General features: G+C 41.6%; 1 protein-coding gene across 50 annotated transcripts in view; it reads left to right on the forward strand.

Moving 5' to 3' along the window:
* Positions 1-7,707, forward strand: part of CELF4 (CUGBP Elav-like family member 4) — a 676,060-nt gene extending 668,353 nt beyond the window's left edge. For all 50 annotated transcript variants that reach the window (XM_063422567.1, XM_063422590.1, XM_063422542.1 and 47 more), the window contains one exon: positions 7,580-7,707. In XM_063422567.1, the coding sequence (XP_063278637.1) occupies positions 7,580-7,707 (128 nt within the window). The remainder of the gene's footprint in view (positions 1-7,579) is intronic.
* Positions 7,708-11,585: the final 3,878 nt, after the last annotated feature.

Below are 11,585 nucleotides of genomic sequence, written 5' to 3' on the forward strand. Positions count from 1 at the left end.
CTAGAAGAAATCAGCAAGCTCTTTTTTTTCCCTCTATTCTAAAAGAACCCCATGTTTTAGTAGGTATTATTTATAGGCAATGGACAGAAGTATGTTAAACCTTCTCTTCAAGAAACTGTGGCCACTTTGATTACTCTTTCAGACCTAGAATTACCCTTCTACTTCTGGATGAGTATTAAAACTTACTTGTTTTGTAGAGCAATCACTAGAACTAAATGCAGAATTCCAGTAAGGATCTTTCCTGAGCCATACTAAAGGTAACACTACCTTGCTGTTTCTAGAAGGTATTTAGCAGAGGTTAACTTCATCCCAAAACTGTACTAAGTCTTGGGACTTCGAGAATTTCAACACAGTACTGAGAGCTCATATATTTGGCTGTTACTATGACACCCATCTTCTTCTTAAGAAGCACCGTTTTCTAATGAGGATTTCCTCTTTTTTATGAGTGACCCACTTGCTTTTTCCTGCAGATACTTAATTTTGCATTTGACTAAATTAAAATGAACACTTTTTAACTGTGTCCAGCCTATGTAGTGACCCAGGTCACTTACTTCTGTCATTATTTCACCATTTTTGTGTGATTGGCCAATTTTACCAGTAATTACTTCAAATGTCTTCCAAGTAACACTAGAGAAATTGAATAGCACGGAGATTTCAGCACACTGCTGAAGGAGCCTACTAGAATCTCTGCAATTTTGTTTGTCACAACTGACAGATTTTTTTGTGGCCTCATTTCTGGGCTGATTTCATTTTCCGTAAAGAAGTGCTGTCTGAAATACTCCAGCAAAGTTTAAATACACTTTATGATAACTTACTTTATTCACTGAACTTGCAATTTTATGCAATCAGTTTCATTTGATAGATGCTATGTAGCATGAAACCATGATGATTGGTACTAATTGTGTATCTTTAAATTCTTTGCCATATTATCTCATATCAAAATTTTCATAATTTTTCTGACACTTATGAAAGATTAACTAAGTTTATCAGGTCACCTAGTTTACACCCTTTAAATTTAATATTAATTTTTTTTTTCTTTTCCTGGAACATTTTGAAGGTTTTCTAATATTCCATAAATTTCTAAAATGAACATTAATGGTTCAGCAGATTTCTGCGCCAATTCATTGAATATTCTGAGTTTCCAATTATCTCATCCCGCAGATGGGAAATATTTAATACTAGTTGTTTAGCACAGTCGTCAGTTACTGACTCTTCATACATTAAAAAAAATAAATGGATGGATGGATAGGATGGATAGCTGGGTAGACAGATCTCTCTCGGACATGATTAAACAGCAGTGGAAGGTTAAATAATCCAAAAAGTCATCCAACCCTATTAGACACTGGAAAACAGCTGAAGTACTGTGCCCTTGCTCTGCAGACGGACTCCTTTATTGAGTATTCCAGTACCCATAAATCACCTTACAATACAATACCTTCCAATGCACACATACATTATAGAGCTACTTACATACAGATTGTATCCTGAAATTCTTTACAGCACTAAAAAATTGCGAGGCAGCAGCTAGTACATTGTGTAAAGAACACAGCAAGGTAAAGACCTTGCAAAGCAATTAAAGGAAAACCTCCATTCTCTGATAAGACTAATAAACACAGAGGAAAAGAAACTGAGCAGTCGTAGGAATTAAATAGATTGAAGTAGCAGGGAAGGTCTGAGGAGCAGGTGGGCAGGTCCTGATGGGGGGGAGAAGGACAGGAGCTACTGAACATCACTCTTCCCACAGGAAGACTACTGATATGAATACCTTATTGCTGCCTGCACAGCAAAAAAAGCCTCCCTAGATCTCACCTTTCACTGGTCAGTAACAAAAGCAAGAAATCCATGAGCTGAGGGGACAGTTATATTAATAACTAATTGTATCAATAACTAAATCCCTAATTACTAACTCAGATTCTTGGAGGAGTAATAGGAGAGCAAGGTCTCTGGTCTAACCAATTACCAGTACTTTCTGCAGGTCCCTGCATTTTAGTATTCTCAGACACATGGTGTGACTCTTGGGGATGTCCTATGTAGGGCCAGGAGCTGGACTAAATGATCCTTGTGGGTCCCTTCCAGCTCAGGATATTCTACAATTCTGTGGTTCTAGTCTGGCCAAGTTCCCTTTTTACAGCCTGGGTAGAAGCACTCCAGACACAAGGAAAGCAAAAGACATGGACTTCTCCTTATTGCTAGTGCCTAGACCATGTGTGTGGCATTTCTTCTCTTTTTCTCCCAGAGGCAAGAGAGCAACAGATCCTTGCTCTTCTGTTACTCTCATTTCCCTCTAGTAAAATGAATATGGGTTGAATGTCAAAAGGAAGAAGTTCAGAGAGGCTCTCCTTAGCTAGTGACTTGTATTACTGAAGGAACAAGAAGTACCAGGAAAGATTCTTCATGGCATTCAGACAAATATTCTGATGGCCAGAACTAGTAAAAAAAAAAAAAAAAAAAAAGTCTGGCCTAAAAAGGGCTAATAGGCAGCTATTTCTACTTGCTTCTGTTGCAGTCTCTTGAAAAGTATATCTCTGAGATGACAGTGAGTATCTGTAATATAGACAAAAATATTCTTCTTAGTTTTAAGGCCAGTTTAATATTCATTTCTTTGAGGTCCCTCTTTTCCTTTCCATTGCCTGAAGGCAACCTAGCTACATGAGTGGACCTGTTATAGGATCATCTGTCCCCAGTTTATGAGTGAGTCTGGATGAAAAGCTTTCATCTGGACCTCATTCATGGTCTTGTCTCCTGATTTAAGGGAAGTTGAGCATAGTTACTATGCACTGGGCTCCATCCAGAGGAAAACTTCTGCCCAAGACAGACAACATGTTATTCTAGCCTGGTAGCAGATCATCAACAGGTTGTTTTGTACATTAACTACTAATTCTCCTTGCTGGATGCAAAGCAAAACAGAAAACTCAGAAGGACCAATTAAGGACCCATGGAAACACAACCATGTCTCATTCAGGACTACTCTTAGTGCACAGACTAATTCATGGACATGCAGAGGAAACACAGACCATAAAAAAAATTTTACAGTTACAAAACAGTTCTCAGTTGTACTCTGACATAGATTGTGAATTCCCTTCTTTATCATCCTGGCTGATTAAAACAGAAAAACAGCCCTTAAGTAATACCTGTTACATAAAGACATTGGTGATCATGTAATGAGAAAGGCACAAATCTCCCTCCCCACGTCACACCATGAGAATTTTTGTGGAAGAAAGAGGGAGAAAATAAAGCCATTCCAAAATTGTACCCCAATTTCTGCCTACTAATTGTTAATATGGTCTTGTAGGAAAAGAGCAGGCCAGGAAAAGTAGTGGGCTCCAACAACAGTATCCTTCCTGGAGGATGCTGTGCAGAATCAGAAAGATTAGATGCCCTCTGTTGCTGTCCTAGCAGCTTTCACCTTTCTCTGTCACTTTTGATAAATCATTTATTAGAACAGCGTTTTTACATAATCCCTGGGGGGGGGGGGGGGGGGAAGGGAAAAATAAAAAACCCACGAATGTCCCCCCCCCATAAAGTAGATTTATCACAAAATGCTGTCCTCCTACCAACTGTCTTCAGACCAGAACATATATTTCTCTGATTATTAATTAACCAATGCACAGAAAGAGCTTCAAGCTTTTTAACCTCTCCCTTTCTCTTTTGTCCTTCAAGCATCTAGATGACAATGCAGGAGTGCTGTTCAAAACACAGATAGCAACTATAATACTGCCATCATGTTTTGAGCCCATGGTCTCAAATACTAAAGCCATTTAGGAACCGAGTATTAAATTATTTTCCCAGTACATACATTCTGTTCCTAGTCATACATGTTCAAATCTGTCATAGTACCATGAATCCTGCTGACATAGATGAGGAGAAACAAAGATGGTTAACTGCCAATACTGCATGTAACAACAACAAAAGTCAAATCTGCCAGTAGGTATTTGACCTGGGAAGACAAATGCTGTTGTTAGCCCAATGTGTCTATCTGCCTATCCCTTATCCACTGTCAAATCTCAAATCTCAGGATAAGCCATAGCTTTTCTTATCTTTGGAGTTCATCCAAATACCTTCAACAATATGAAACATAGCTACACATAAATAACAGGAAATGGGGAGACTTGAATGCACCAGAAACTTCTGAGCATGTCAAAGCCCTCGAAAACTAAAACTGTTTGCTCTATCCCTAGAATATGATCTAGGGACAATCAAAGAAAATACAGTTATTGGCATTTGCCCATCTCTTTCCCCAGCTTTTGAATCCCAGTTCCTCTATCCTCAGCATCCAGACTGAAGAGATTTTGATATTGTTTCAGTGAATACTAGAAAAACTAAGGAGAAAAAAATCTGGTCCAAATCTGTAGGCAACTAATACCAGAATTGGAGTACAACTCCCAGCTTCATTATCTGGTCTAAATGAAATATAGTGAGCAAATGCACTTCCGATCTTTCTTATTAGTCCCATTTGTTAAAATGTTGTATTATTTACAGCTTTGTACAGAATGAGGAAATGGGCTTAGAATTCCATCTCAAAGCAAAGTGGTGATAAAAACTGGTATTGCTTTGTGAGCTTATCTCACAGCAAGGTTCTTGCAGAGGTACAGCTATAGTCTTGGCAAAACTAGAGAAATAATAATCTTCTGTCATAGTGGGCAACATTTCTGGAGGAGTTTGATTCTGCAATTAACATCACTTTGGGGAGTGACCCACCCAGGTACTAGACAGTTAACATTTTACCATGAGATATTTACTCCTAACTATGGAGCCAGGTGGATCCCACAATGGAGGTTCCTTGATTTAAGCTCGGTGCCTGCGTTCACTGCAGCCAGCACTGCTGCCCAACCAGTGACTCATTTAAACACAGCTACGGGTGGCCTGATCAAAGAGAGAAACCCTGCCCTACACTCCACATTCAAGCATTGGCTGGACCTGCAGTTATTACTGTAGGGTCCTAAGGTGACTTGTTCACAAATGGATGAACATGCAGGCACAATGTAGGTGTGCACATGTAGTCAGTAGGAGGGACATTCCAAAATGACCTGTTGCAAGAATAGAAATCAAAGTTCCCAGGCAAGGTATGTTCTCTAAAGACATGAGCTAAGCCACCACCCAGCTGCAGCCAACTCAGCTCTGATACTGGATTGCTGTGTGTATCAGTAAAGTAAACATACCTGGCATTTCTCCCTAGCACTGGGGACAGCTGGCACAAAATGGCCTACACCCAAACTATTAAATTCTCTCACTTTCCAGAATATTGTGGACACATCAAAGTTAACCACTGAACACAGCCTGTGTTCTGTGCTAAAACTCAGACTTTGTTCAGGATTTGTTTGATGTTAAACACAAGTGCAAAAAAACCCCAAAACTCAGCACTACAGATTATTAGGTTCCAGTTTCTCTGAGCTTCCCTGGAACATCTACTGTGAAGATGTGTGTTGGCCAGGAATATCAGCAAAACAGATGTGATTTTGAAAAAGAAATGGATTTCACTACATCCTATATTCAAGTACATGAAGTATATAGATATATTTAAGGTTAAAGCTCAAGTAAGGCGTCCCCAAGCGAGTTTCCAGAAGTATTTTAAGTCTGAACGTGCTTGAGTGAAACCAGGAAGTGTTTCATTTATTCCTTCGCTGAGAGTGAATCAGGACTTTGTTGATAGATTATTCAAGTAGTCAAATGTAAAATGGTAACATCACCAGGCACTCACTGACTAAGAAGTGATGGCAAGAGCAGATCCATTGCTATTGAATAAAACCACAGCTCATTGCTCACTATAGCTCTACAGTTTTCTGCTCTAGAAATTGATGATTGCTGTGGGGCTTGAGAGTACTTTTTGTCTGCTCATCTCCAGAGCTGCACTGTTGGTATCTCCTCAAGCAGGAGGTTGGCAGGCAAGCTGTGTGGACAGCCAGTTTACTTGGAGCCTTGGCTTCAAGAGGGGAGGACAAAGTAGGTACTCTATTTATTCCATGGGTCTCCCCTTTAAAACCCTGTGTGTCATACTCAGTAAACCTGTTGTCTCACTTTGAGAGACTAAGACCATAGGTTCCATGACCTGTCATGAAGTCACATTATTAGCCAAGGTCAGGGAGCACAGTTTAATGCAGGAGTGAGAAGGTGCCTTTGCATGCACAGCTCTGTGCCTTTTTCAGATGCAAGGCACCCTGTGTCACCTGTGAGACTCGCTTCCGAGGAAGAACTAGACCAGGGAGGAGGGGCTGCTGAATGAATACACAGTACAGCTCAAGGCTGTAAGCCAGGTCTGGTGCTGCTGTCAGGAGCAGGTGTATACCTGGCAGCAAACACTCAGCTTTAGCTTTTTGAGGACTTGCAAAAACCCGTCTCTTCATTTCAGCCTGTCTGTTGAGCAACACCAGGCTCCTAGGATTGATCTGTGCTGCCAGAGCCTTGTAGGGGTGGGTAAACAGATGGCTTTGTCTGGAGAGCAGGCTGGTCCAGGCTAGTCTCACCCAAGGTTTGTGCTCAGAAATGTTGTTGGCACACAGGGACATTTCTGGGAAAAGTAGCAGAGGCAATGCTTGTACAATGTGATGGCCCTCTGCCTCACTAATATCTCAGACCCATGGTTGCTCCAGCTACAGCCATATACATTTGAGAAAATGAGGCCTCTTTTTGGATCTAACATAAGAAAAAAGATTATATATATATATGTATTAAAAATATTTTATAAAAGTAAAGCCACACACAATCTCTCCCCAAACTGAATGCATTAGATGCATTGCATCCTGTGTGGTTGACCTTTATTATTTCATCAGACTGTTAGAGAGCAAATCAAGACAAAGGATGTCTTAGGTGACTAGTAGATACAATGTTCAGTCACTATAGTTGCTTCTAGAGCTGGATGTGCTCCATGGTTCACTGAGAGATTTCTGGCAAAGTGTGACATTCCATGAAGAAACCATGTGAGGAAAATGCTTGTGCTCATCTCTCAACTGCAGAGTAACATGCAGTTTGCAGAAATTGCCAGAGATTAAAGCTCTTTATATTGCTTGGCTGGCCAACAATCAAACCATTCCTGCTGATTAATACAATAATAAAGAATTTATTTAATTCACATTTTACTTACATTGCCATAATAAGAAAGTAGCAGTAGGTGTGTCAGCCTCCTCTCATCATTAGTATTGGAAGGCAAAGAAAAGGTTATGCTGGCAAGTTAAGGAAGGTCTAGAGGTTTACCCCAGCCACAATGGAGGGAGATAGTGGAAGACAGAGTGCCTTGAGACCATGCATTACATCTGCTGACTCCCAGCTCAAAAGTGACCCAAATCTTGTGGCACCAACATTTGGATCCCTGTGCTCCACATAGTCTAGTGTTCAGACTGGCAGTCAGACCAGGCACTGTGTCCTGGGACACTGATCTGTAACAAACCCTCCTATCCTTTGTCCCACATTGGCAACCATCCTCTCCTCACTCTCCTGCCCACCTGCCCACCCTCCTACCTGCTCACTTGTCCCCTCTCAGTGCCCTCACTCCCTTCCCCATGTTCATTCTCAGTGGTCGTTGCATGTACGTGCCTTGGCACCCTTCAGCTCATTAAGTCCCCTGCCTTGCCTCATGTTTTGACAGGTTTTGTGAGTTTTGACAATCCTGCCAGTGCCCAAGCTGCTATCCAGGCCATGAATGGATTCCAGATTGGCATGAAGAGGCTGAAGGTGCAGCTGAAGAGGCCAAAGGATGCTAATCGTCCCTACTGAAAAGTTGTGGGAACCACTGGATACAAAGCACTAGCACAGGTAACTGCATGGGGAAGGGGGTGTCAGCTACTCCTGTCGTGTCTCTCTGTGTTGTAGACCCTCAAGGAGATTCAGCTCTGTGACTCTCTATCTTCTGCCTTTTTGACTCTGGCTAGAGCCACTCTGCTCAGACATGCACCCACGCATAAACTAGGAACTGTTTGTGTGTGTGTCTCTTTAGAAAAAGAGGTGGAAGGATGCTTACCAAGGGATAAGGCAGCTTCCTCATCCCAAGGGCATCCTGCATCTCTGGAAGGTGTTTCTGGTCACTAGAGGAGAGTCAGAGGCTGTCCTGATTCCCCTTGCTCAGTGAAAGAGAGCATTTTCTGGTGCTTGAAGAAAATCTGCAGTTAAGAGGTGGGACTGGGCTGCGATTTAATCCCAGGTGACTGGACTGGGACAGTGTCTGTCTCAATAGCTCTGTGTTGCAAACGTTTCAAAGCATTCTTCATTCTTCATGCAGTACAGTCTGTATCCAATTCCATCTCAGCATAATAACTTAATGTAAATATGTCTCCCTGACAACCAAATAACCCCTGATTTATTTCTTCACAAACACGAAAAATTAATAGAAGGATCCATGTTCACTTCTTGCTCAGTTGCTTTAAACTACTGCATAAAACCCAATAAAAGCCAAGGAAGTTTAGCTGGAGTAAGGACCTGAGGTTGCATTTTTAGACTCATGTGCCATGTATTGCTGGAAAAAAGCCAGCTAGATGTTCCATGGGAAATTCTAATACATGTAACAACACCAAAAATATCAGAAGACACTTCTTGTTTCATTGGAATCCCGACATATCACCAATAACAAAAATGAAGATGTTTCCAAAAACAGAAATATTTTCCACCACTGGCTGGCTCTTTCATTAGGTAATTCTTTGAGAAACAGAAATATAAACCTCTATGTGTGTGTTTACTGAGACAGGAATTCTCCCTATTGTTAAAACTTTTCCGCAACAGAGATTCCTCAATAAACTCAGAACCTAGGGAGGCCCTAAGCAAATTGTACTCCTGAATTAGAGATTGGTTAGGTGACCTTTCTCTGTCATTTTAGCTGTAATATCTAAGATTCTGTGATTTTTATTGAGGCTTCTTTTGATTCATCTAAGACAGGCAGGAAATCCCTATCTTCAACTTTCCCAAAGAAAAACAAAGTGTTTTAATTTTTCCCTGGGATCCCAAATATCTTTGCAAAATATATTTCTCCAGTCTTCAGAACAGTATCCTTTCCAGTGAGAATTCAAGAATGGGATGAAACCGTCTTTGAATGGGGTGCTGCACTGAAGACAGCCTAAAGAGATTAAGCAACCTTTCAATAAACATATTAGATGCATGTGCAGGAAACAGTCTCCATAGTTTAGAATCTCCTTTATATGTGACTATATGAAGATAACTGTCAATGCATTTTCCCCCTTCAAAAACCTCTTTTCTTTTCCTTGCTTATGAAAAGGCCTCTTGGAAGCTTGAAACCAAAACATGTTGCCATATCCAAATGCTTTTTGCTTCATCACACTGGCTTTTTTTCTGCAGGCTTTGCTGGGGGAGAGTGGGGGGTGCATGCATGCAATTGTGCTAAAGCAGGGGCTGCCTTTGTCAGGGAGGTTTTCTGTGACACCTGCAAAGGGATCGAGGGACACAGAGGTCTCCCTTTATGTCTTTTATAGCTGTGTTCACTGAGGATATGCTTATTTCTCATGGTGGTGTAAGATGCAGGGCTGTGGATATCTGTGTTGTTCAAGATTCACCAGTATGAGTCTACAGTGGTTTTTATTATCATGGCTCATCATGAAATGCTCTGATGTCTCAGCCTTTCCCACAGTAAGATAACTCACTAGTAGAACTAAGATTTGTTGCTTGGGTATTTTTTTCCCCAGTAAATTATATAAAAAAGAATCAGCAAGTAAAATGGTAATATAATTCCATATGTCTCTCTTAGAGCATTTTTTCCTTTCCTTTGCTTCTACTAAGCAGAACAGTCTTGAAGCGTTGCCTCTAGATGGGAAGCTCTCTATTTACTTCGGCTTCAGTAGTCTGCTGTCCAGAAAAATTATTCCATTTTTACCACCAGATCACGTCCACCCTTGGCTTAGAGAACCTTGTTTAGAGACTCTATCAAAATGTGTCTCAGAGGTCCTTGTTCTCTTGTGTACTCCCACTTTGTTGAGCCTGATGCAGGAGCTGTACACAACTTTCAGCAGAAAGGAGTTCTCCAGGAGAAAAAGTTTTATATGTGTGTTTTTCCACCTGACAGAAGGAATTGCTCAAGTGTAGGTGATCCCGGGAGAACATTGCAGGAACATTCACCAGCAGAGGATTTGGGGTTAGCACAGGGAGAATTATGCTTGATGACGTACACTTGATGACAGCAAGGATACCCAGAAGGCCAGATGGGCTTAAACCCAGGTCTCTCTTCAGCTCATCTGCCTCCCAGTGCTTGAGAACATTGATACCAGCACTCTAGAGGCAGGCAGGATTCTCACAAAGGTCACAGGTCATCTTCCCACCAGGCTGGGCAATAGTGATCAGCAGAGGGCTAAGTCCTCAGGAATAAGCCTCACTCAGAGATAGGTCAGCTGTTCTTGGCCTGTTGATTTGCAACTTCCTTGAACTGATGGAAAGATAATAACTCTACTGTGTTTTTTAGCTATCTTTACTTCGGATGCCGCTCTTCAGGGTCTTTAATTCCAATTTGAAGCATGTGTATAACCATATTGACACCAGTGTAATTACTCATGTGCTTCAAGAGGATGCTCAAGAAACTTTTTAATTGGGATTTTTCCACGGAAAGGCTTTTCTCTATTGAATTGCTTTCAAGAAATAAGAAGCTGCCAATGACAACAGCAACAACAGAAAGCAGCATCCAGTTTGATATAATCCGCCACAGTGATTTCTTCCTAACTGAGAAAGAAGAGCTTCACTGAATTTTAATTCTGGATGAGCATTTTTTTAAAAACTTATAAATCTCCCTTTTGGGAGTCTCTAGGCCACAGTGATTTGAAGTCCTTTGTTTTGTTTGCAAGTGCTCCAAATTTGCTGTCAAACACTGAAAGGGTGTCTCTGATACGGCAGATAAGCCCAAAGCTGCAGTAAGCAAAGCCCTGAAGAATTTAGATGACAACATGGCTGCCCCTGTTCTCTTTTTGCTTTATAATTAAAGACGTGGTTGGGAGGAATGATGGGCTGGGAGAAAGCAAAATAGAGGAGGATCATTTGAGGCAACTCTGCCAAAATCTGTCTATTCTAATGTGAATCCCCCCTCAGGACTAGGAAGCAAGGACTTGGAGACACTCCACGTGTCTTTCAGATAGTAAATGCACAAAATAGTTAATAAAACAACCCAAAGTCCACAGCTCCCTTAGGTGGGCATGGGTAGGAGCCCTTCCACACCCTGTGCTATGACCAAGGTGCAAGTGCGGCCGTGCCTGGGGCTGTTTGAGCCCTGAGCCCACAAGGGCTGTGGGGACAGGAAGGCATGGGAGGACAACACTGCCTGGAAAACTGCACGGCTCACAGCCCTTCCAGAGCTCAGGGCAGAACGCAGAGCAGCCCAGCAGCATCCAGCTGACAGATCAATAACAGACACAGCACACAATAGCCCTGAAAATCCTGTCCATTCCACTTCCGTGGCTTCACTGCAGCGACTGGTCACTGCCAAAGTGATGTTTTCCACCTCAGACAGACACTCTGCTGCTGAAGTTATATTTAAAGCTCAAGCAGCAGAGACATTTGGGTGAGACTAACCCAGAGCACTGGCATGAAACTGAGTGAGACAAAGTAAGTGTGAGCGAGACAAACTGATCGAGGCAAAAGCGAAACAGAAAAGTAAAAAAAAAAAAAAA

The sequence above is a fragment of the Prinia subflava genome, chromosome Z (assembly GCF_021018805.1).
Source record: "Prinia subflava isolate CZ2003 ecotype Zambia chromosome Z, Cam_Psub_1.2, whole genome shotgun sequence".
NCBI lineage: Eukaryota > Metazoa > Chordata > Aves > Passeriformes > Cisticolidae > Prinia > Prinia subflava.